The sequence below is a fragment of the Gavia stellata genome, chromosome 9 (assembly GCF_030936135.1).
Source record: "Gavia stellata isolate bGavSte3 chromosome 9, bGavSte3.hap2, whole genome shotgun sequence".
NCBI lineage: Eukaryota > Metazoa > Chordata > Aves > Gaviiformes > Gaviidae > Gavia > Gavia stellata.
The window spans coordinates 33,562,762-33,590,696 of NC_082602.1; the positions used below are offsets into that span (position 1 = coordinate 33,562,762).

At 36.3% G+C, this 27,935-nt stretch overlaps 1 protein-coding gene across 2 annotated transcripts in view; it reads right to left on the reverse strand.

Moving 5' to 3' along the window:
- Positions 1-3,362: 3,362 nt before the first annotated feature.
- Positions 3,363-27,935, reverse strand: part of PDZD8 (PDZ domain containing 8) — a 64,553-nt gene continuing 39,980 nt past the window's right edge. For both annotated transcript variants that reach the window (XM_059821049.1, XM_059821048.1), the window contains 2 exons: positions 10,424-10,586; positions 3,363-8,061 (listed from right to left, as the gene is read on the reverse strand). In XM_059821049.1, the coding sequence (XP_059677032.1) occupies positions 5,864-8,061; positions 10,424-10,586 (2,361 nt within the window). In that variant the 3' untranslated portion in view covers positions 3,363-5,863. The remainder of the gene's footprint in view (positions 8,062-10,423; positions 10,587-27,935) is intronic.

Consider the following 27,935-nt stretch of genomic DNA (forward strand, 5'->3'; position numbering starts at 1 on the left):
CATGAAAAGCCATATAACATGTTTTGGTGTACAAATGCAGTGTTTCATGTGAAACGTCTCATCCAGAAATAGGTTTTAGTTGTACTGTACATTTAATAGTGAAATGGTCAAAAAAACCAAAGGTATATTACTCATCGCCCATGGTTATAAAGCAGACTGCTAACCGCCTTATAAGGAGGGAAGAGCTTTTATAGAGGATTTGTATAGCGTTAATCTTTATTTTGCGTATTTTATTGAATATTACACTATATTTTTTATTAAATGTGTAGTATAAATCTGTATAAACATGTGAATTTTAACTATTTGCGTTTTAAAGTCAACTCATTGGCATACAATATTTCATATTTTGTTTGGAGTCATGAGTTACTCTGAAGAGCTCGGGTCTTTCTTATCTAATTGGAAGGAGGGGAAAAAAAAAAAGCAAAGCTCAAAGAAAACCTTTCCAATTTGCATCCTTTTATATTGCACCCTTGTAAGTACCATGAGAGGAGCTGAAGGCCAGAATTCAGTGTGGACATCACTTTTTTGATCAACTTTAGGTCATACATTAGTGAAATAAGAGGCACAACTACTTTGCCAGTTTAAAAAATGAGCTCTCCCTGAACCACTCATGGAATGTTGGGGAAAACAGTATTTTAAACAGATGAGTGTATTGCTATTAGTCAGGACTACTTAATGAAGTTTTAATTAGTTAACCAGTTGTGCAATATGAAGCCCTCAAAACACACAACACCGGGTAAACAAGTAGGTATGAATGTGCACTGTTCCTTTCCCTTAAAGGGAATAAGAACAGCATGAAGATACTTTTTATATTTCTATCTTTTGAATCTTTTATTTTTAACATATCTCAACTTTATTTTAGATGCATTTTAAGTGACTGGGTAAGAAAAGCTGCAGTATCACAGTATTTAGTCTTAGCATGTACTGAAAGTAAGCTGATAACTTAAGCAGATCAAACAAAACACTATTTTACATGCATCTGCATACACATCTAGAAATTCAATATATATTTATTTTTTAAAAATGAGTTAAAATATCAGCTTTGCTAGAAATAATGAAAAAAATGACCAGTTTGTTGCCACTATCTCTTAACATCTGGGGATGCAGTCTAATACAGGTAAAGCACTGTATTAGGCAGTCCCTATCTGCACTGAGAAAAATCAAACTTTGAAATAAAGCGTTTTAAAACAATCCCAGTGTCCTTATCAACCATGGTGTATCTTTTTAATTTGTAAAATTAAAATCTTTATGTGCCTTCTTTCGTGTAATTGCAGATGTTTTATGTACTACAGCATAGATACTATGTTTACATATAGTTTTGTAAAGTGTATATACTATGGTCAGAAAATATGAAAAATCTAGTGGATCAAACTTCCAAGTATTGCTTTGTCAACAATTATGCATTCAGACTGCATTAAAATGAAGTTATCTGAAAGAAGTTAATGATCTATTGTAATAAAGTAAAAATAATTAAAAAAAGAATCCCCCTCATGATTTGCCTTATGCATTGTGTTTTACTGTATACTGGGAGGGGGGGCGGAGCAGGAAGCCGACAAATATTTCAGGTCATGGGAAAGCACTCCTCAGTTCTAGTCTGTTTGTAACTCAGAACAAATATTTTCACTCCAGGTCATAAATACATGCAACTTAAGTAATCACGATAGCTTCCAAAATGGGTCTGTCATGTGGCTACTGGTCTGAGATTTAACTTTTGGGAAATAGGCAAGGCCAAAACGTGCAGTGCCAGGGGACACCCCTGTATGTTCTTTAAATAAGGGTGAAGATCCTGAGAAAACATGGTAAGAGGCCTAAATGGGTCAAGGCCCAGGACTATGTCCTATGGTTCATTGGAAAAATCCACTAACAGATTTTTGTAGTGGTATATTTTCAATTGCATTCTTTTGAATATGTAACAGATGGCAATCCTTCCTTCAAAGCTGCAACGTGTTTGGAGACAGACATTAATACAGCATAAACCAAGATGCTGTCATATGTTGAGTACTTCACTGCCACTGAATAAGTAACAATTGTGCAGATCAATTATTATTTACATTAGGTTCAGATTTCCATAGTGGAGATTGTTTGGATACTTGAAACTTTGCCCCAAGAGAAGTTATTTTACTTATCTTCACTGAACTCTTTTGGTCAACATCAAATTGTTAATCTAATTAAATCTGAAACTAATTTAGAACTCTAACATCGGTATATTATCATCACAGAACATGTTCACTTATTTGCCAGCCGATAAATAAAATTTATCTTAATTCACAAGTAATGCAAGCATAGGAACTTACATTTAAAAAAGAAAGCATAGAATGGCTTACTTCATGGCTTGGTTTTGTACTTTTGAGCACATCAAAACTGAGTTCACATTAACCTGCAACACAAAACAAGTATGAGAAGGAGGCCCAGGGACAGATTAATTGGTCACATTCCTCTTCTGCAGATGGAGCCAGGTTTCTACTGGGGCCTTACGGACCAACTTCTTACCATGGTTTGCTGAGTAGACCCACAGTAGACCCACACAGCCCAGTCTGGCTCCCCCCTGCTCTTGCTCTGCTCCTGGGCCACCAGAAGTTAGAGGAAGACTGAATTAAGAGCCACACAGACACCCATGTTGGGCTCTCTACAGCACCCTTTCCCCCAAAAAGTAGGTATTTAGCAGTTGTTCTACATTTTGGATTTTTGGAGGAATAAGCAATCAAACCCTTTTTGCTGACAGCCAGAAAGTAACTTTAGTGACAGAAAATACACAATAACCCCCATTCTGTCCCGGAATAATTTGGGTTCTTTCATATTTTGCATATTTTGATCTGTGTCAGTTTAAGCGTGATAAAGTCACTTAGTTTATTTGCTCCCACTACTTAGTCCTCCCCTGGAGTTGTAAGCTTCCATACATATTGTATGTCAAATTTGAGGGAAAAAACCAAGGATATGGAATTACAAGGAAAAACTGATTAGATAATCATGAGCTAATTAACAGTAGGGATTTGTTTAGTTATTATTCATTACCATTTTCTGAAGGACAGGGCACGTCAGAAGAATTTTTCTTGGACAATTTTTTCCCCCTAATGTAACTCTGGTGGTAGCCACTATCACCAATACTGCCATTCAATTATTATTTGTGCAGTGCTGGGAGGTCTTAAAAATCCCACAAATATCCTTAGCATTTTATGAGATTCTCCAGCTACACAAAGAATCAAATGGAATCACCATTTTGAAAGAAATCTATGTCTACTATTAAACTGTGTAGAATAAAAATAATTGCATATGCAAAGGGAAAGAATGCATAAAAGCCCAGTTAATCCAACAATCAGTTTTATTTAATGCAAAATGTGTGGGTTTCTCCCAAAGATCTTTCCTTTAAGCAGTGGCTTTAGATAATAAACTACTGCAATACAAATGTTTAAAAAATATTAACACAATGCAAAGAAGTTGATAATTTAGCAAAACTATTTTATTAAAGCTTATTCTCATGATAAAATAATAGCCAACAAAATCATATTAGGCAGATCTTCTGCAAATGTGTGTAGCTGCCACCTATTCAGATATCATTAAGTCAAGATATTCTTGTTTTCTGTGGTAGTCTTTATTTTCAGCTATTTACAGTCAAGCATGAAGCAAAGATTACATCAGGAATGTAGTATTACAATTTTCCCCTTGCGCTTCACCGTTTATCGTAATTAATGCCAGATAGGAATTTAGCTTTTCCTTCTTATCACTAAAATACAACTATTTTGCCCTTTTCCCATTCGGTATATTTAAAAATATTGCACTACATTTAATTTATCTCTTACAATCATCATTAGCAATACTATACGAGGAAAACGATATCCAGCTTTTCTTACCCACTGTATTACACAAGTCAATTTAAAACCATGAATGTGTTTTTTAAATCAGTATTTGCATTGTTTTCACAGCTCCTTCATGTGTACCAGGGTTTAAATGAAGTACTTGGATATATTTGAAAACCTCTATAGTAGTCCATAAGAGCAAACACTGATGGAGATTGAATGCAGATCACCACCAATGGTAAGCCACCGAGAAAATGGAGTGGGGAAGTCTTAATATGCATCTCAAGCAAGTATAGGTTAAATAACTTTTAGTCAATAAGGGAAGCTAATTCTGTGCGATTATTTGCTGAAGCTTAATTTCAGAAGTGTGTCACATGCCTATTTTAGCATGGATAGTGTTTTCCATACATCAACTAAATAAGTATCAACTGCCTAGAACTCACAAAAAAGTGCAAGTAGTTGCATGAGTGGAAGTAACCGTTTTGTTTAGAAGTAGAAGTATGCTTTTCCATCTGTGAAAACCATTGCTTCTTAATTTTGCCCATCACAAAATAAACTGAGAAGCAAATTTAATGGAGAGGTACATTACAGACTGCCTGAAAATTTAAATGAGTTATTTTACCATCTTAGATTCAACTCCACTTCCACAAAGGCTTTTTTTTTTTTCCTACTACCAGTGATAATGATATCAGTACCTAACACAGCACCTAAAATAAAGGTGATATTTTATATGGGATTTCTATACACAGAAGATAAAACAAAGACATGTTTACAGGAAATAAATAAGAACAACAGCCTTAGCCAGGTGATGCTAAGATCCACTGTTTACACATAGCACAAGACCAGATAGTTCTTTTCAAAAGCTGCTGACTGAAATTCTTCCTCATCTCTACTGGAGACTCACTTATTTTGACTCAAATAAAACATGTTATATACACTATAGGACATTTTTCTGACAAAAGTGATTCTTCTGCTGAGACTGTCTCTTCTGTCTGAGAAGCTGAATGCAACTTACCGCTATACGATTACTCAAAAGTGTTGAGAGAGAACACATTTAGCTATTTTGTAAAGTATCTGTACCTTAAGCTTTGTGAAATATAAGATAAAGTCTGTAGCAAAATATTAATTTTTTTTTTAAATTACTTAACCTGTCATTACATGCTTTTTCATAGAATGCAATGAAACCTCCAACTCTTGAGAAGAACAATTTTCCTTTATCGGGTTATCAGATAATACAACAACACTCAAATATATAATTTTTGTTCTGGAAGGCAACCAGCTTCTTATCTCAAAAATATTCCCAATTAAATTATTATGAGATATTGGTATGTACTTTGATATCTAGTATTATTCAATCAGAATAAAATAGCCCGAAGTTCTAAGGAGGATTTTTTTTAGCATAGCATTACTATATTCCATGTTAATTACAAACTATTAAAAGTTCTTGTATTTAACGAAAAATGGGAAACAAATGATACGAAATGTTAACTTTAGTGAATATTAATAACAGACAAAATGAATGACATTTGTTTGCTTTCATGATATGTTTGGCAAGAAATACACAACTACCTAGAAGACATACAGTAACTGTGATCAACATTTTAAAGCCTGGTCCCTCAGTGACTTGTGTGTCAGTCATCAGCTTACTTAAGCATGCAACAAGCTTATAGTTTTTTCATCATACAATGGAAACTAAACATTTTGAAAATCCTGCCAGCTTCCTGTTGAAAACATTATCAAAAAAAAAGGCAGGGGGGGTAATACATTAAGGACACCCTACACATTAATGTGAAATGGTAAGGTTACATAATTAGAAAAAATAAAATAAGTTACTAAAAATAAATTTCCAATATAAACCCCAAAATGTAGTTTTAACCAGCCAGTTTAACAAAATGATGGTGCTGTAGCTGGAGAAGAACCATTATTAGCTGTACTCTTACACAGGCAAATAACTGTGGAGAAGCAGGACATGTACATTATACCAGTGTTTTAATTTTATTTGTGTGTGTTTGTAATTAAGTGCAAAGTATTCTTTTAGTCCATTCCTTCAAAGGCTAAATATGTAAATATCAGTCTACTGATTGAGGTGGATCAACTGGTTCTTCTGATATGATGTTGAATGTTGGAGCCTCCGTCAGACTGACATCTTCATTATCCATTTCTTCTGCTATATTGGGTTCCTCTGAATCTTTAGTCACTCTTTTGGACTGCCGCTCTAATGACATGTTCTCCAAAGACTCTATATCCTCAATGCCTGCTCTGTAGTGGATCATCAGCAGTGTAAGGGCCTGCAGTCTTTCACCTGACTTAGCCAGCGCAGCAGAAATCAAGGCTTTTTTCCTGGCATCGGTTGTCTCTTTTTCTTCTTTAACAAGTGAATTATTATTTTCCAGCTCCTGGTCTATTTCGTTCTGCAGCTTATCCAACATAAACTCTAATTTCTGAAAACGCTCCTCTGTGGGTAAACTTCTGTAGAGATCACGTCCAATTTCTTTAACAGCAATGAAGACACTGTCATCTAGACCACCCTCCTTCCGGACCAACTTTATCCCAGTACCTGCTGCACGTTTTGAAGGACTGCTTGGCCCACTGATTTCAGTATCGCTGCTTTCATTATCAGAAGTGTTTGGTGTGTGCTTTGGTGAAGGTTCTACCACTTCTGTTCCTTGCTCAGAAAGGCGAGCTTTGGGGACTTGACGAAGGTTTAACAAACGGGTGCTTGTATTGATGATATGCCTGGTCAAACCTGTAGTTCTGTTAACAGATTTAGATTCTGAATCAACACGAGAGGATGCAGCTTGGGGAGCTTCTTGTCCTTCCGCTCTACAACCTCCCACAGTTCGATCAAGTCGCTTTTCAGCTCCTACACAAAAGGGCGTCTCAGTTAGGCATTTTTCTTGACATTTTTTATGGCAAACATAAGCACAGAGCATGCACTGTGAAGCTGCTTTAGTCCATACTTTCTTTTTGCAGTAGTCACACCAAATTGGATTCTGAAACTGAGTATCTTGAAAGTTATGCTTGTTCTCCGTAAGAACTACTTGTCCCAAATAAGGATCCTCTTTCTGAAGTGCACGAGCTTCTTCTTCCAAATGACATTCCCTTTCTCTCTCCAGGAGAAAGTTTGAATCATCTATTTCACCTTCTTTTAAATATTTGAAGTGTAAAGTTACATCACCATAACAAAATTTTTCATTGAATCCCTTATGGGTTGTCAAATTCCGCAATGCTGTTCTAGTGACTGCTGCTTTAGGTGTAGGAGCATCCAGTTTAAATGTTCTAATATATTCCATTGAGGATGTAGCTATACAATCTAAAGCAATTTCTTCAAGTTTTATGCTTGCATAACCTAAGCAGATAAAACCACCTGCTTTGAAAGGGTCTCTGCACCACAGTGCAACATTAAGGTACTTATGGTATCCTTCCACTTCAAATAGACAGGAGGATGTTCTCGTCCTTGGCCATCGGCCTTGCCTGATCTTATAAGGAATTTCTGGTGATTCCCATGTTTGATGATCATCTCCACTATCTTTGTAATTACGTGCATTTTCTGAAAGTCCATCTTTTAATGTATCTTGTTTTGGTGCTGTTACTACTTTTGATACTGTTGGGTCTTCTATTTGATCATTATTCTTTATTACCTTCTCTGTACATTTATCTCCATTACTTGTAGGTGGAGGTGGCCTCTCTGGTTTTTCAGAAGATACACCTCCAGTTTCTAACAGATTTTGAGTTTCACTAGTAGGCAAAACAGGCTTACTTTGTGGCCTAGGTGGCACAGGAGGCTTAGTACTGGATCCTTGTGATTGTTTACCCGATTGCTGTGGTGCATCTGAACCCTCAATAGTTTTGGGTGTTGCCACTTTAGCTCCATCTTTCTGTTGCGTTTTTGATGTTGTCTGATAACTTCCTAAATGCAGTTTTCGATTCAGAATCGGAGATATAGTTCCAAGTGGTTTAGCAGCAAGTATTACTACTGAACGTTTGGGACTTGGAGTTGTTGGCAGATCTTCTTTTTGGTCAGGTGATTCACAAGCTAAGTCCTCAAATTCTGAATCAAAATCTCTGTTATCAACATCAGCTGATAAACTAGCTTGGTCATCTTCTGGCTGTGTCAAGAAGGCAGAGTCTTCCAATTGTCCAAATCCATCCTGCAGTGCTGAACCATGCTGATTATACCCAACAGGCCTTTCATAAAAGACCAAAACTCTGTCCCCAGCCTGTCTAATAAGCTTCAACACTTGGACAGTTGATGTGATTTTAACACCTATTAAAAAAGACAAAAATTGTTAAATTCGAAAATATGGTAACAATCCAAATGGCCAAAAATAGTTGACGAATACATTTAGATCTTTAACAGTGAGCAACAGTATTGTTACCACTAACAAAGGAAATCAATTATGACAGAAGAGCTGAGCTTAAGTGTAACAGCTGGATCCTTTTCAATTTATTCATATAAATATACCACTTCAGGAGCTGGAAATGATACTAACATACACAGTCCAGTTTGCTGTTTGTTATTAACACTGTAATCTTACAGACTAATGTTGATTTTATATGCTAACATTTTTAACCTTTGCTGTGAGTCTTATACCATTATAATTAAAGCAGAAGCAGGCTAACAAAGAAAAGAGTTCCAAAATGTTAACAAAATATAGGATTGATGTTTCTTTCTCAGCGTGGATGAACAGTGAACTGAATCATCTTCCTCATCAGAACTCTCAAAGCCATTTGACAGCATCTCCAGCCTATGGCAAGATTCAACAAATTACATGCAAGCTAAAAATATATTAATGAACACATAGTCCAAATGAAGTCACGCAGAGGGTCCTGTAAAAATGACTTTTCCCTTGTTCTAGAGCAATCATCAATTGCCTGTCTGAAGCAACTCGAAGTCCTTTTAAATCACTGAAGCAGTGCAGTGGGGATTTAGGCAGTACCTAATCACAATAACTCATTGTAGTGGTTAAGCTCTGGTCTGCAAAACCTCTCAAGTAAAAACTAAGAAAAACCAAAACCAAACACATACACACACACCGCAAACCAAAAAATATCTCCCAAGCACACACAACAAGTTAATGTGACTGTGCTAGCAGGGAGTTAAGTAGTCCATGTCCTAAGTGTATTGAGTTCTATCTGCACAGTATTTTACCACACTAACTCCTCTATAGTGCCTCAATGACTTAGCAAAAACAAATCTAAAATAACTTTATCTCTCTTGTACAGTTAATGTTTGGAGAACGAATGCACGTACTATCACATGCAGGGATATCTAGGAATACTATATATAGCTCACCATATATATAGCTCATATATAGCAATTCTTGTTAGCAACAACGTTATGGAGATAATCTCTCCAGAACCAAATTCACAATATAACCCTAACAGAATTTCTTTTAGCATTTTTTTCTAGAGTGATTTCAGTTTACATTCTGTTTTATCAATGCTACCTACACTTATTTCTAAAATGTTATTAATATACAGTGGCATTCCCACCGCTTTCTCATCTTCAGAAATCCCTGGACACTATACAAGCCCCAACAACTTTCAACTAAGCTAGTTGTGATTCCTACTCCATAATGTTTTATTTAGTCCCATAATATCCAGTCGAATAGAAAAAAGTGCATTACTTCTTAATGGTCATAAACAGGTTCCTATCTGCTCCTTGCACTAAGTTGGTTAGCCACTGTTCTTGTTAATGGTTTGTTTGTCCTTCTGTTCACTACCATATTCTGTAGGTCCCCTCCAATTCTCAAGTTTAACACAGTAAGATTTCCAGTATCAGTTTCTGATTATCATTATGATCTAATTCTCTGTTAGTGATCCGGTCCATATTAAAGTATTGAAAGTATTGAAGATCTACCTAGAGATGGTCTAATTTTAAATTGCAGAACATAAACTAGTATCAATCCACTTCATAATTTCCAGTGATTTCAACAGAATCCTTATTAAAAGCCCACAACCCCCTCCCTCACAAAAGTCAAGGATAAGTTTTTGCCTCAACGCAGCACTTATCTGCCAGTTACAATTTGGCCAAAGTCTTTAAGCATGAGAACTTCAGAGTAGATTTCTAAACAATACTTAGGCTCCTATATGTCAGAGCTGACAAAAATTGATACTAAAAGTATAAAGATAGTATTGACTACTCAACAGATCTTCTTGGGTTATTTTGACATTTCAGACAATTACTCTGTTCGTGAAAAACATGTCTATACTACTTGTACCATACTTTATTTAGTACCTTTAGGTTAAATGCTGAGTATGCAAGTCTAGGATGTAAAATGTTACGGTTTTCTTTGTAAACTAAGCACATTTTATAACATCACTGGAAGAAACTAAGTAGAGAACCTCACAGCATCACTATTAGAGCAGTTAAAATATATTTACATTCAAATGTTTATTCAACTTTATTTTGGCTTTTACCTAGCAAAGAGTAAATAAATATGCAAGAAAACTAATCAAATGAATGATAACCTTAAGTGGCCATAAATACATAAATGTTAGTTTTTATTATGAGTGCTGGGTATAACTGTAGTTGTTGAGAAAGGCAGTCTAGCTGAACTGTGTGCAGGACATTTCCTCCCAGTTTGCAAGACACCAGTTATTTTAAAAGCTGACATATTACTCACTGCCAATTGCTAGAAGTCTGTCTCCCCTCTGTAGATCAGCAGCTGCAGCAGGTGAGTTTGGAGTCACAGTTTCAATGACAACATGCCCTGCATCTTCTTCCTTGGACTGCACAAGGCGGAGCGTGAGCCCAACACTTTGCAGATTCCCTTTCACTAGTTCTGCCTAGAGAAAGAAGTTAAAAGTTAAGAGTATGCCGATTAAGCTGACTGCAAGGATTCATAGTTATTAATTATCTTGTTTAAACTAAAGTTATACAACTGATATAATAAGAAAAATTACATTAGGACATCTACTGACTTCACTGACCAGATTATCACATAATGGATTCACTATCTGCCAATCCAGTCTACACTTTGAGAGAAAGACAGAACCAAACGTCACCAGTTCTGAAGAGTCAAATACGCCAAAACTAGAAAGCAGTGCAAGGAATTGTCAGCAAAAGAAATACAAATAAATAACTATATAAAAGGTGTGTACATATGTTCCCTAGTTTATATACTAATAATAACAATACTGAGCTAGCCTATGCAAATACCAATTAGCAGGAATGGCAATACATGGCTCATCTTCACCAAATGCTCCAGTCCTAACAAAGCTACAACAAAAAAACACAATCTCATCATCCCTTTGATTGGAAAGAAGTTCTATTAAAAGGAGCACTGTACCATCAACCTAGGTATCACTTTGATTGTATCACATTTACATTCTAAAAACCTGTTCCTATGAGTAGCTCTTCAGTAGTCTATACAAAAAGGATTTGGAGTGAAAAGGTATTATGTACTTACACATTGCTAAAGCGTATTTAGAACAAATCGAAATTAAAAACAGCCCAAGAACTTTCTTCAAAGACTCAGAACCCTTTCCTCATATTTATCTCACAAGACAAAATTTAACTCAAACATCTCAAATATTTTCTTCTAAAAAAATGACTGAGGCACAATCTCTGTCAGAGTTTCACGCCACACTCATACAGGATTCTATTATAATTTGGAATTCCCTACTGAAGAATATATCTAAGTAGCGACCAATTGTTCACACATCTCAATGCCTGAGATCTTTGGCAACTTTTTTCTTAATAAAGACTGTCCTTAACAAATTAAAAAAAAAAATACTTTTTTTCCCCTAAAGGACATTCCTTCTGGACTGTTTCAAATGACTGTGTACTATCATTCCACCAAAGTATATTCTGTCTGTTTGAAAGGGGAACTCATAGTCTGTTTCAGCCCCAAGGAGAAAAGTTTAATTTGCTTTTTTGATTCCCACAAACAGACAGACAGACACTGTTTGTAGAAAACCTCCATAGAAGTTTTCTATTTGTTTTCAATTTACTGAGTTTAGGTAGACAGTCTTCTCCTCCATCCTGCATTTACTTTGTTGTTATTCAATTGTCTATGTTTGAACTGTCTGGAGTTGATCCTCCTCTTCTGAGGATGTGTTCGTTTGCTTAGTTTTGCACAATGGCTTTCCACAGATGAAGGGGATTACTTAACTTCAGCACATGACTCCCCCCTTGGCTGTATGGCTCTCGCTCCTTTCCTATAATGCTAATAGCATCACATTTTGTTTTTTTATTATTTGTTGTTCAGTTCTTTACAGAAATAAAAATGCTACACTAATTAACAATTCGCTTAAGAACAGCACTGAGTTTGAAGAAGCAGGCTTGCATTAACTTTCTAAGTTTGGCCACTTTCTGCATTTCCCAGAGTCACTTAAAGATAATATTTTCTCTGAAACTTTGTTAATGTCTATTGTGAATACCCAGTAATGTATGCAAGACCAAATATAAGCTTAATTGCAGTTCCAAGATTCAAGGTTCTTCTGTAATGCATGTAAGTAAATAGTTGCCTACAGAAACAACTGCGGTAGGGGCTTGGGGGTGGGGGGCTGGGGTGGGGTTTGTTTGTTTTAATTAAGGCCATTCCCATTTACACCAAAGAAACTCTGATACATAATTAAATAAAAAAAAAGATAATAAAGTTTGAAGTGTTAAGAAACAAAGTATTAGAAATGCCCGAGGAAGAAAACAGAAGCTTTTTTCAAAGAAAAGAATAACTTTTCTGCATTAGTCCCTTATTTATATATAATATGGCTTTAAGTTAGCAATTCACAAGTGTTGCTTATGCCATATGGAAACAACATGAACAATTACTACAATTTCAAAACAAAACTAGTTGAATATTTTATCTGTCAAGAACACAAATTATATGAACTTGCTGTGGCAGCATACGAACCCGCAACATAAACTCCTTCCAAAATCACTCCCCTATGTGATATAGCTCTGCATATTATTATCAAACAAGGAGACCATTATTTCTGGGATTTGCCACAGAGTCTAAGTACTCAAATCTCAATTTTCCTATGATGGTTCCTGTGAAAGCCTTGTTCTAAATTATTATGGTTGGATAAGAGTTCCAAATCCTTGTGTTTGACTAGATAACGAAACTATCATAATGAAGATCAGAAAGCAAACTCCCACTTAAGGAATGCTGACAAACATGAATATTACAAAGGACTGAAAAGCAAACTAAAACCACTTTTCCCCCTAATTTCTGTTAGTCCACTGAAGTATAAAGCCCTTTAGTGAAAGAATTTCAGGAAAGAAATGGATCTTTAGACAGAATGGTGAAGAAAGAACCCAAACATACACCACAAAACAGGGTAATTTTCCTCTTAACACCAAGTTACTGTGGTCATTTAATTACACTCCTTTAGGGATACATCTATTTTGATGATACATAGTTTCTTCTGAAATCTTATATAAGCTCTGGCTCTTAACACCCAGAACTGGAGTTAATTAACAAGACAGTTAATTAATAAGACATGTTTTAAAGTCATGGCTCATCCAAGAGGGAAAGTCTGTTCGTGTTGCATCTCTGCAGAGGAAATGTTGCTGTAAGTTTGTTTGCAACATGAGGTAACTCTTGTGCAAGCAGTCTTTGAGCAGATCAGAAAAACATCTAACTCCTGAAGGAAGCTATCCACCGTAACACTTTTACAGGAGTTACCTCATACAAATCTACTTTCCTTTACAGTTGGATATTTCCTCATCCATTCAAAAAGCAGCACACAGAAGCGATAAGGTTTCTAAAGACCCGTTCTTCAGAAAGCAACGAGCCTTATTTGAAAAAGAGAATGTCAGAAGGAAAACAGGAGCTGGTACTGTAACATCCATCGTTTTGAAGAAAGGCAGCAATGACCTCTAACTACAGTTAGTACTTGCAATTGTGGCAAACTGCGTAATGAGCAAGAAATGGGAAAAGGGCATAATTAGACAGCAAAAGGAAAAAAAAAATGTTACCAAAAGCTTTCTTACAGTTTGTCAGTACAGACCCTCATCCTCTTGAGCTTCCTTTGAATCCAAGGACTACTTTGAGCAGATCTCAATAGTGGATGACTTAACAGTGGAAATATTCTCTACTGTAAAAGACTAGAAACCTCGGAGGTGATTCCCAGCATTCACCCTTCCCTCCTCCCCCAGGGCGAGACCACATAAAAGAAACGAGGGACAGCTGGGACCAAAGAAACTTAGGTATCTCTGAACATTTGGCTCCCATGCAGGGACACCGACTGCAGATTACAGCACGTATGACTCACTGATGGCGAGGAGACTTCCAATATTCTAGCAGTATCTGATGGAAAGCTGTTTTTGGAAGGAAAGAGCCTTTGAACATAACAAGCAAAGTTCATCTTAACTTTTTATTAACTTTGGCACAGTCACAAGCTTTCTCACGAAGTAAACTGGTTTTATTTATCAACCCATACCAGATGAATAGTTTCCTTGATGTTTCTTTCTGGCAACTCCCAAGTTTCACCAAGTAATACCACCATATCTCAGGCTAGCTGCAGTGCAGGTAAACACTGTTTCAAGCTCTCAAACACCCCCCACCCCAACACATACACTCACAAAACCAAGCTTCTTCGTACACCCAAGCACAACTACTTTATGCCTTTCTGCCTCTCCCTCAAATTAGAACTTGATGATAAATGGGAAGAGCCAAAGATCTGCTGGAACATGAACCATCAGAAGGACAAAAATCAGCTAAATGACACAGAGGTTAGATGAAAATCACTGATAATGAAAGGACATTTATTGTCAAGGAAGTTTGCTGCAAGCGAGAAAAATTAAACAGCTGTGCTTAGGAGAAAGGGAAGTTTTAACCAATTAGCTATACCATATTAAAGCAAGTTTATTTTAATATGATCTAATTAATGGCTCCGTTTTACTAGTTCCTGCAAACCTTAGTAGTTACTTAAGTAAGGAGCAATCAAAGCAGATAATACTACTTGCTTGTCAGTGACAGGCATACATTCAGAATAATTTGTATTAAGAGTTAGAGCTAAATGGTGGCACAGAACTTAGAAAATGTACCTTTTTTTAAAAAGGTAGGCAACCTCCAGACTATTTATGAAATACTTGGTGAGATTAAGATGCAACAGAACAGGAATGACCATCTTGGGAAAAAAAGAAAAGAAGTAGTTTCCTTAGTGTTTTATTATTCAAGGGAAAAAAACCCAAGAAGAGGATACAAGATGTTCATCCACTTTAAAATTAATAAAAGATTTTGATGCGGGGCTGTGAATGCCTGACTTTTACAGGACAAAGTCTATAAGCATTGATTTCACAGTACAGGCTTTAGTTCATTTATATGCATCAGTGTATGAGCCACTGCAGAGCTCTCCCCTCCACTACTTTCAGTTCAATAGTGGAAGTATGCTCTGGAAATACAATGCAGCAGAAAATGATGCTGTGTCTCATAGCCTCTCCTTACCTCAGCCCTGTCGTTCTGAAAGCCTAGCAGATGTTGGATGTCAGTGAAAAACAATTTTTCCAACCTTTTTTAACATACTGATACTGAACTCCACAGCTACACAGTGATCATTCAGAAGCTTATAGCTTGCTAATACCATTTAAATAGCCAAATATTTACACAAATGTCAATACAGGATGCAGTTTTAATCTTCAAATGCTTCATTAAATCATCAGTCTGAAAGAATTTACAAATGCAAAGGGATGATAAATAAACACCTCTCCTACAGGCAACAGACAAATGTGATGCCATCTCATTTACTATTTGCTTCCAAAACTGGACCTACAAAGTTAGATTATTTTTGAATACAGAGGTAAGAATGTAATCTGTAACACTGTAGTCTCATAACTACAATATACGTTAACGTTAGATATAGCATTTCCATTCAGAATTTTTAAGACAAGACATAATAAATAATGTCCATCAATAAATATGGAGATTACAACATCCAGAAAAGTATGTATGACAACCTCTCACCAGCAGTGCAACATCATTCAGCTAAACTTTAAAAACTATTAGATGCATACAAAAAAAGTCACAACATTAAGCCACAGCATGATAATTAGAGCATAAGACTTTTGCTTTTAAACTGAAGTACTTGTTTTCAGGAACTAAAAAGGAAATTGTTTTTTGAAAGCTTAATTTTACTCTGCAACTAATATTCCATATTTGCTTAACTATTTGTAAGCATTAACATAATAAAGCTTTATTAGAATTTAGTCAGCATGTCATTCTTTTGAATAAATGCTAAGAAAAGCTTGATCACCCAAGCACATAAGAAATCTTATTTCATTGACCTTATTTCATTGACTTTACATCAACTAAAGAATAATACTTTTACAAATATTTCTTGTTCCCTATCAGTGGTATGTAACATGCTGTATGCATCACAAATTGACATCATGTCAGTGCTGTACTGTAGATAAAAACCTTTTTTTTTCTAGCCTATCAGTTACTACAGTGGATCTTAGGTATTCCTGCAAGGTATGGTCTAACGTGTTTTGGGGAAAAAGAAGAGATAATGTCTACAAATATGCCCGTAAAGTATTACATTCTCCTAGACAACCCTGCATGCTGAAAGGAAAGGAAGGAATGTTTCATGTCAAAAAAAATAACATTAAAGTACAGAACTAGGAAGCAGTTCCTTCTACTCTGAAGACTCAGATATTTGTATTATTAAAAAAAGATTTTAGGCATATATCTTCAAAATATGGACTTTAACATTATTGCTTTTTTCAACCCTATTATTGAATGCAGTCATTATATATGACCTGCACAGTGAAGTGGTTGCTAGATTATTTATATAGGCTAGAGGAGACAGTGAAAGGAAACAGGTATCTCCCATGTCACAATACACTCCTTAGTAACACTAGACTCAAAGGAAAAAAGGCTTTTTTTTTCTCATGTTTGAGAGGCTTTCCATCTATGCTTCAGAGAAGGAGTAGATGTTTTTCTTCTCTTTGTGACACAAAGCCCAAAACTATGGGGCCAGAGTAGCACAAGCCTTTTCCAACCTATTCTCCATCCGTCCTGTCCACGTGGCAGGATAACCCCTGAAGCGTTCTGGGGAAACAGTCAAGAAAACAATCGTGCATAGGAAGTGTCCGGTGTAGACCTTGACCAAGGCATCTGTGATGACAGAAACACGTTAATTTCCCAGGCATAGAGAACTCCCAACAACGGAAAGAGGAGAAAGTTTTCTGAGCATTTGAGAGCTAGCCTTGCTCTTGGGATGCTTAAATAGTTCAGTAGTCAATAAAGTATGTACTGATTATAAATTATAAACTGTATTCACTGTTATGTCTTATACTTACGTAGGTGTATTGAGACAGACGTACACTCACAGAAATCCATTAAAAATTCATTTCATAAACTTGTTAAATAGGCTGGGATTCCCAAGAGACTCCCTGGTTAGTATGCATTCAAATATACTGCAAAACCAGATACAAACCCCAAAAGAACAAATCCAGGAACTGGCTACCTAAAATTGGACATGTGTCTCTATCTCCTTAATCTCTGTATTTCCTTTAGCAGGTTCAGACATATGAAAACATGCTGACAGAAAATTTAAAAAAAAAATTAAAAAAATCAAAAGCTACATTAGTATTTATAGAATAACTAGACTATACAGTGTGACAAACAATGAAAGGAAAGGAAATAATCTCTCTAATAACGTTAACTCTACAAAGACAATTGACTCTTTTTAATATTTCTTTTCCACCCCACTAGAAACAGGCATTAATTACAAACCACTATGAAGAAAATCGTTGAAGGTAATCTAATGCAAAAGATTATATACTGGCTACTTAAAACATCAGTATACAATCACAGCTAGAAGCAATACTGTATTCTAAAAAACCAACATATGCTAGGAAACACATTTACAAACTTGGAAATTAGTTCACTGATTTGTGGATTATTTTTTTCAAATCGTTCATAAAATGTGTTTCCTAAGATGGCTTGAATAAAAATCTGACCATTATTGTTTCCATAATTGAAGCTAAATCTTAAAAATCTGAAGTTGTTACTGTTCCAAAATCTGTATCAAGACTTCTACGACAATAATGAACATATTCTTCCCTGCTATGTGATGCTTCCTCTGTATCAAAGAAACATACACCTTTAATACCAGACTTAGTTGAATATTTTCATGTATTTTTCCCCCATTCCCAGGTTTATATTGATTCAGTTAATTTCAACAAACATGTTGATTTGGTGCGTGTCCCCCCCCCATTTTTAATATCTTACCAAAACATAGTAGACAAATATGTTGTATGAACATGAATTTGTTCTAGATATACTAGAACAGGGGGTAGAGTAGGGAGGGTTTTTTGTTTGTTTTTTCAAAGTAACTTAATTTATAAATATATCTAAACATTTTAAAATATATATGTCAATAAAGCTTTCAGTAAGAAATTAAAAGGAAATTATTTGCTGCTTATGAAAAAATTCATTTTTTGAACAGCAATCCTGAAGATCCAAATTACTGTTCTTGCACAATTCATTTCACATTACACAACTGAGGAACTGCCAAAAAGATATTCTTCTGCCCATTTTGCTTGGAAGAAGAAATTTGATAAAACCATTAAAAACAATCTGCAAAACCAAAGTAAGTTTGGAAAAGCTAATAACTGCAGAATGCGCTTTCACAATAAGTAGATATCACCAACAGAAATAAAACTTCATGGTAAACAGGACTGAGTTACTCTGAATATAAAAATATGAGAGTTTTATCAGAAAACAGTCTCTGCAGGGATATTATGGAATTTATTTAGGTGCATAACCACATTTTCTTAGTCTGTCCTATACCACTTAGTTTGATAGTTAAACCATCCCCTGCCTCTACCCAATGTTCACTGTAGTGTTTACAGTGGGTTTCTGGACCAGGCTGATCTTTCAAATTTTAAACAGTTTTAATTAATTGCTTTTTGCTTTACCTGGTGTACTGCTTTCCTCTGCTGCAGCTCTTACTCTGGTCTGAAAACCCATCACTCTAGGGAGGTTTTTCTGTACTCACATAGCTGTCCTTGGCAGCCATTCACTTGCCTGATCTGTCATCCACTAAAAAAAGTCAACCTTTTACATTAATCACCTTTCACACCAAAAACCTCTTAACAACACATTCTGTCTTGAGAATGGTTTTCATGAGTAAAACAAAGGAATCAGCCAACACTCAAAATCATCTCGAGAATGAATATTCACACAATTTTTGTAGTACAAATATTTGCAATATCAGAAAATACGTTCTTCAGTTTGTTTAGTTTTATTCAATATTGTCAGTTTTGCAATTACTGCATTTTTATATATATATATATATATATATGTTTGCGTTCTGTACCACATCAACTGAAAATGCTTGCAGATTGGAGTATACATAACCAACTGAAACACCAATTACTAACTGGCAAATCAGGTACTGATGGCACTATGGATCATCCATCCTGTACATAGCTTTACGGGACTGATTACACCTTTGTGCCATTTTGGGTGTCACTGAACAGATACTGAAATCATTAGCTTGTGGACTCCCTTGAAAGGAATTTTTTATAAAATTACCCACTTCTAACACAATGGATTGACTCAGATGTTCATCCACCATCACTAGTATCTCCACAAGTTTACTGTGAGTGCCACGGACACCTCAAAGGGAGCTCCGACCACTGATTAAAGCAGAGGAATTACATAAACTGTACCTTATGAAATGGCTAAGTTCAAACACTAGAAAATAAGACATTCAGAGAGAAGTTAAGAAACACTGGAGTTCTAATAGCACTGGACCTTTTAAAGACCTTTAAGTTGTGAAAAACTCAGCTCCACAAATGTATTTTTTTTTTTAAATTGTGGTTACTGTTCTACCACTCAGCAGCTGATGCACATGACCTACACACCACTTTCCCATTTCTTCTCCCCTTCGCTAACAGCAATAAAAAACAAAACTATCCGACCAACAACCCACACCCAAAACACCTTTGCCTTCAAAAGACTCGTTACGTTTACTGGCATCTGGAAACAGTCAGTAAGTAACCAATTCTTATGCTCTCCTGTGACTAAAACATAGAAATGTATACGCTGACTTTAAATCTCTTAGTCTGTATGCTGGTGTCAAAGTAGTCGGCACAAGACAAATTGGCCAACTCTGCGTTTGATGTTCAGAGAGCACTAAATCTTAGTACAGGTAAGTTGGTACTGCTGAGTTATTTCAGGTATATCAATATTATAGCACAGTGTGGACCTCCCTTCAGTTGCTCTGAGAGTGTCTCAGATTTTTACTATTCTCCACTGTTTTGAATCTCTTCTTGTCCATTTCAAGTATATTTAAGATACACAGAATTTTCTCCAAGCTATACTAGAAGCAGTTCTTAAGGGACAGACTTTCCCGTTAATGGGTACATTACATTTCAGCCACCCCAATTAATAAAATAAAAAAAATAAAAGAGAAGTGTGGCAGACTTTCTATTTAAACAATCAAATAGCATTAATAATGAAAAAATCTGTACAGCAAATGTGTGACAGAAAGAGAAAGCAGGCTTATAAGCAATGGACTCGCTACCTCTGCTTTCTTAGCAAGGTCTGGAATAATCACCGGCTTTGCTTTTTGTGGAATATTAGGAACAACAGATTTTTAATTGCAATAAAACAGTGGGAAAAAAAAAAGGAAGTGGGATGTTAGACCTTTTGCTGTAATTTTTTCAGCTATGTAATTTGTGGTCTGTGCACAGGGAGACACGACTATCTCAGATGAAGGTTGCAGTTGTGATGTTTGGGTTTTTTTTACTTTTAGGAAGAAGCGCATTTACGAATAATTTTCTCAAAATTTTTTTACTAGTTGTCTTATATAGCAAGCTAGTGGGCCTCATTATTTTCTGTTCTACATGATATCTTATAAAAACCAAAAAATATAAGTTACAAAATATGACGGTAATTTCATTCTGAAGTGTTACATATCGGACCAAGATCGTATTTAAAGTAATAATTCATTAAGGCCACAATATTGCAAATGTTACACACATGTCTAACTTCACCATCATGCGCTATTTGTCTGAAATAAATGTGACAATTCATGGTAGTACAGTTAAACATCTGCATGTCTGCCTGATGAGCACTAAAAACATTTGACATCAGCAAAATCCAGAACAGGGTAGTTACCAAATAAAATAAGGAGCTCCATCTTATTTTCCTCAGTACTTCTGACACATTGCAGGTACCCTTCAACTAAGCTACTACTAAAAAAGCGTACTTTCCAAGCATACGGTGAAACAGGTTATGTGACATGCAAAAAGTAAACTGTTTAGCAATTATCATGAATTGCTGAAGCATTCTTACTAAACAGCAATTACAGGAGTTGAATGGAGGAGTTAAAGATAAACAAGGCAGCAGAAAACCTGCATTTAACTTCAAAGTGTCAGAAGCAGGTAAAATGCAGACCTTCAGTTTTACGTGGAGCTCTTCTTTGGAGAGCAATTTAGTACGAACACCAATGTAGCTCTTCTTTAAGTGCTCTTACTCACTGACATCCTTTTAGTCTTTATTAAACCCAACTGTGATGATTTCCTTTGGCCCTGAAAAAATGGAAGTCATTGATTTTTTTTTTTTTATCTTATATCACCATTTATGTCTTTGATAGAAAAAAGGCTTCCTCCAGTGTTGCTTAAGCATGACTCAGTCATCATATAAATATTTCATTAAAAACCTCAGGTAGTCTAATAGCAAATACTGAAATTATGAAAGTGGCTATTAAAAAGAACTGAGATAGTTCATTAATAATACCATGTGTGACACCAAACCAGTAAAAAGTTTACCTAGTTAATGGTTTTCTTTGTATAAACTTGTTATGAATCGCTGCAATGCAAACTACAGATAAGGGAGATTAATGAGAACAGAAGAGTTTATGGATGTGAATACATGCACAGGAGAGAGAGGTCAACCCAGGGTTTTGTTCATCTCTGAGACAGAAGCAAAAAAAAAAAAAAGAAAAACATGCAAGTGTATACATGAAAAGCAAACCCTCTAAAACAGCTAGTAATTATTTATATTTATCTTGGCAGTACCTAATTAATAGTGACAAAGCAGTTACTATTAATCTTCATGTAATAAATTCAAAATATTAGACTATCAGGTAAAAGTTCTTTATAACGGAAATAATATTCACGGTGAAGAGTTTTCTTCTCCACACATTAAAACTGCTTGACAATTCTGACTATCGCACCCAGCAGCATTAACCACCTGACTACTGACATGGATATTGCCATCAAAACTAAAAATATGAAAAGTTATTATCCACTGCAGTTACAGTAACATGCATCACAGATGCCAGTTTCCATGGAAATAAAATAGAAAAATATTACTTTCTAATGCATACGAATCATAGGTCTTAGATCTCACTAATGGGCTTAAAATCACGTTTTAAAGGGTTTAGAAGTTACATTTCTGAAGGAAAAACGTTGATGGAAAGAATAAGTGCATTATTTAGAGGTCGATTTCGTTCTGGAGCAGAAGCGTTTTCTTTAGAGCAACAGCAATGCCAATCGCGGAGTTACATCTGGAGCACAGCGCATCTTCTGCAACGAGCAGGAGCTTCCTAACTCTGCTGGCCTGGGAACCCGCTGCAAAGCGGCGGGACATGAGACGGGAGCAGAGTCCCTCCGCGGAGGCAGCCCCCGGGGACCGCGGCAGCAGCAGGCGCAGCGCTGCTCTCCCCGGCTGCCCCCAGCCCTGCAGCCGGGCTGGCCCCCCGCCCTCCCCGCAACCCCAACAGCACGAGCAGATTAAGCTTTGTACCAGAGTTGAGGAAATCAAGTAGTGTCGTTTTTATTAAAGATGCGGCATATCTAAACAATTACTTACACCACAGCGTGCAAAAAATTATGTTAAAGAGGCATGCTCTAACAAACAAAACATTTTAATTTCAGGTAATGCAAATTACACCCTTAGCAATAACATAGTCAAAGCAACCGGGACCTCAAACGTACCTAGAACCAACGTAATTATACAACTTGGAATATCATAGGACTTAAGTGAACACAGTTTGTGATTTCTGTTCTGCATAAACATGCCATCTTCTTGACAACTGTTAACATTCCTCATCAATATTAATGGCTAGATGGCTACTAAAGAAAAGCACAAGCCTGAGTAATATCCTGCAGGACCCAATCATTTTCCAGACTCCTGTGTTCCCTCAGAACTAGTTAAACCCCAAGGAACTAAAGCAGATGCAGTAAAATGATTTGTCATCGTAACAGCTCTCCAGAGATTACATAGAAGACCCGTCTGTATTAAAACAAAGTTCCTGTTGCATAAAACCCCCTACCCCCACCCTTTGCCTGGTAAAACCAGATGATCACTTTTCTTCTGAAATTCTACGTTACCAAGGCCAGAAGAGACAAGGATTTATATTTAGCTTATTCTGAATAATTGCTGTAAGAAGGCCAAGGTTTTGTATATAATAATCTTTCTCTACGTAATAATCTTTCTCTACACAGAAAGGCAGCCAAACCACACTGAGTTGTTTTCAATTAAGTTCTGGACAAAACACTGCAGTATAAACACACAACTATATAACCAGTAAAGATTTCCACAACCGTACATCTATTTCTTGTTATTTTGTTGAACATATCACATCAAATCAATTTGTTTATGGTTATAGGGCACAAGTTGCTGCCAGGCAGCGAACAGCAGCTCAATGTCACATCTAATTAGCAGCACCAAGACAACAGCACACCTAGAAGCCAGATTTTCATACTGTCACCAGTCATCACTTATAAAAATTGCCACAACTATTAAACTGGAAAAGATCTTTACACCAATGAAGTCAAATACTGGCAATTCACTTTCGCAAAGAAATCAATACCTAGGTACATTTGCTTTGCACTTGAAAAGTATTCTAGATGCCCCCCCAACACACATAAAGATCACTTTCCAATATATCTGAAGAATGATTTAGAAACTGAACATTAGCTGTAAATTGCAGCCAGACTTCTACAAATGTTTTGCGAAGATCTGAAGGTCTGAATCTTTCATAAAATCATAGAATAGTTTGGCTTGGAAGGGACCTTCATCTTGCAGCTTTCTCTCCATATAATCAGTGTGATCATATAATTGGCTAACAAAAATGGAGGATTTTTTCCCCCTATAGTTGGATATCTGAGTGACAATAAGAAAGAATTGGTCTAACTACTTAGATAAAGAGCTGAATATCCTCCATTTCTAGGCTACGAAAAAGCTTTATTACAATGGATGTCCAAAAAACAGAACAAACAAAAGCCACTTAGCTATGCCACACAGATTTCTGTTAAACGTTTGAGACTGGGATTGTGCATTATCACAAGGCTTAGCCATGATTCTGGCAGAAATCTCTCCCCTAATATACCTCTCCCCATGTACTTCTGGGGGTAGCAGAACATAGGAGTTCTCCAGAAACCCATTTTAGACCCCAAACCACTAACACTGAAGCATGCAAGAGTGCTAAAAGAAAAATACTCTTCCAGAGACAGCTCACTAGGAATCAAAGAAAAAACGAGTTGCAAGAGGAGCAGGACACTACCCATAAGAGAAGGAAAAGTTCATTAATTTTGACTGTTTTTTTTGAAGTATTTTCTGGCTCAGGGAAGTAATACATACCAATTCCTCATTTCCCTATCATAAAGTAAGTGAAAGGATGAATAGGAAATTATGTCAAGCTTAAAAACTTCTTTTACGTCAGCACTCACTATAACTTCATATACTCTGGTTTTATGCTCTATTATTTTTAAATTAGCAACAGATCTTATTGATAGCTAGTAAAATATATAAGCAGTTTTCATAACACAGCATCTTTTTATTTCCCTTTCCCCCTTCTCTGCCACCAGAAACAGGGCTTGCTTAGGATCCCAATTACCTTAACCAAATAATTTACAACTCACCCCTCATTTAAATTAAAAATTAACAACGAATTAGTCAATACCATAGAATGTCTAAGAAATAAATATATTTTAAAAAAATCATACTGAACAGGGGTGTGTGTGAGAAGACTGTCATGCATGTGCATCTGACAGAAGCTGTCCTTAAGAAGATCTTAGTAGTTTACTTTAAGGTGGTAAATATTTATCTTCAGACATATTACAGGGATGGAACCTGCATTAGTTCTGAAACCATGAGTTATTTGTTTCTTTGATTTTTTGACTTAAGTATGAATAATTCAGTTTATTTACTAATTTGAATGAGCTTTATCAAACAAAACAAAAAAATTGAAAATTGCATCCAAGAAGTTGATAAAAACATTCTGTGTGATATAATTTGAAATCAGGCCATGGTGCTGTACTTTCTTGACCATCACTGTAAGGCTGTTGGTGGAGCAGCACAAAAAAGTCACTGTTCATAAATGGCACATTTAACACTAAGTATTCAAAGTCGGAGGTTTCTCTTTTAAATTGAAACTTCTTAAAAATATTTGATTTGAAAACCTACAGGTTTAAGAGATTAGAGCTCTACAGAAAAATCAAATGTGCAATGTGACGAATGATGAACTACCTTACAGTAAAAAAGTAAAAAAGATTAAATATATCTTATACCAATGCTTCAGGATACAAAAATTTCAAATTTAATGATTAACTTGTCCCCAATTTGTCATACAGTCACTTAACTCTCACCATAGTTCATGAAAACAAGGGATGTGTTAACTCAAAAAAAATTGTTTGCTTTTATAACCTCTGCAACACACTAAAAAGTACCTGAGAAATAATATTCAGTCAGACTTTGGGGGGGGGGAAAGGGGTAAAAACACTGCATACGTACAGATGGGGAGGGAAAGGAGGATGGAGAGAGAAAAAAATTAGATCTGGATTGGAGAACTGCAGTCTGCAAGTCCATGGGTACAGTACCATGGCAAAACACTCTTAATTTTCCCATTCCCATGACCTCCGATTATTAAAACTTTATTAATTTACATCAACTACCAAGCAACCTGTAGCTTAAACTCAGATTTTCAACTACCTGTGTACAACATTACACTTCGGTAGAAACTGCCATGCACCTATTACAATATATTCAGAGAAAGGATGAAGAATTGTTTTTTTGCGACAGAAAAAAAGACAATTTGGGGAGCTAAAAAAGCAAAACTATCAGTGCAGTATTTTTTTTTTTTTTACTTAGGAGTCTGTTAGCCTGCAATGCCAGAAGAAAATCATAATGAATAAACATGTGCGTTCATCATGCACAGCTTGCTCTTCTTGATGAGCTCTTGAAGTTCACAAAAATAGCCTTTGACTTACATAACTTAATACCATTTGAACAAGAGCATAGCAAGATAATTAAACCTGAGGTACAAATACCAAAATTAACTGTTATTTAGGTATTTTCAGCAGGAGCATCATTGATTTTTTGCTGCTTTCATACAAGGACACATTTCTGAGTTGAACTGGAAACAGTATTTTGCATACAAAGCAGGCCATGGTTAAGAACAGTGTACAAGGATCATAACTGGTATATGATGATGAAATCAAGTAATACGTTGCTTATAATTATTGAAAGAGCTATGGGTTTATTACATAGACAGTAAATGTGCTTGCTTCCATGGAAAATGTATGGTTTTTTTCGTAAGGGCCCTTCTCCGTGGCGGCTGACAGTGCTGTGAGTCACAGGGATAAACACAGCCCTGATGGGACCCAGTGGCAAGATCCACCCCTGCCCAAAGGTGAGTGGAGAGGGACAGGGGTGGTCCCACAGCAGCACCCTTGGCACTGCCGGGGCAGCAGGACCCTCTGGACAGCCAGGCTGCCCTGCTGCGATGGGTGTCCTCGCTGTGGTGTGGGGCTCGAGAGCCAATTCACCCCTACAGAAAACCAGAGATGTTTACCTGGGCTTGTCTAATGAGGACACAGGGCTAAGGGAGGGACTAGAGCCAAGCTGGACCGCCTCCTTGGTTTAAGACTCTGCCTGGTTAAATTGTCACATTTTTTTCAATGGAAGTTCAAACCCACAGATTTTACAAATCACTGTGCTTTCTTCAAAAAAAAAAAGCGTTATACAGGTATACAGATACTCACAGGGATATAAAAAGGGAGACATATCTAAATTAATATGAAGATGAGACCCTTTGAATGAGTAATGAGACACTTTGAAATGGCTATCAAACTTACGCCTCCAGACTTGACACTCACTCAGTTGACATAACTACCTCAACACAGGCTAAATATGATTTTCTTAAATTGTTAATAACAAAAAATTGCAATACTAACAATAACCAATTAAAAATTAATCCTTACACTAGATAAGACCCCTAGCCAACAGTCACATTATACCAACTATTCAAGATAAACTGCAGCAATACTCAGATAATGGAACTAAAGGTATGTTGGGGAAGGGGTGAAGTGGTAAGAGAGATACTCAAAAAAGCATGTCTGCACGTACAGTGCACTCACTGAAGTTTTGCGTATCAGCCATACTCTGCCTCTTACAGAAGGCATTGCTTTAAAGCGTTTCTGGCCAACTGATAGTTACTAGCTGCTTGCTCATTCAGCGTTCTCAACTGCTATTCTTTCCTTAATAAATGATATGTAGAAATGTATGATACCTATAGATACATAAAAGGATGACTATACACTTCAAGTTCATGATTGATTTGCAAAATCTTCTCTCTTCAGTAACGGTAGGTTAACCATTGCTCTCCTGTTTTGGGTTTATGCTGTTGCCTCAATAGAAATTCCACCTTTAAAGAACTAATAAAATCAACCCATTCTATTGACAACAGAAATTATACACCTGCACTTTGCATTTAACAATACATAACACTTGAGGCTTACCTATTAATCTGTAGGACTGCTAGACACCAGCCACCAGGAAGCACATAGCAAGAAAAAAACCCCAAAAATCTAGCTTTCAAAAGGATGAAGAGGAAGAATTCCTTTCAGAAGTTGGCAAAGTTACTCCCCAATAAAATGCAAAAATAAAAAATAAGAAAGAGTGCCAAGTTTCAATGTCAAAGATTTATTTTCTGATATAGACAGAAGAGCAGTAAGCGGAAGGATTTCGCTTGCACCTCTCCTGTTCTACTACTGCTTTGCTGAGAAGGAGGCTGGCCTGGTTTCGATTCTCTCCCCCATCCCACTGGGGGGGAGTGAGCGAGCGGCTGTGTGGTGCTTGGTTGCTCGCTGGGGTTAAACCACGACAGAGGCCCTGGATACAATCAGTCAAGACCCATACAGCATCCTTCCCTAAACTCTTCTTGCTG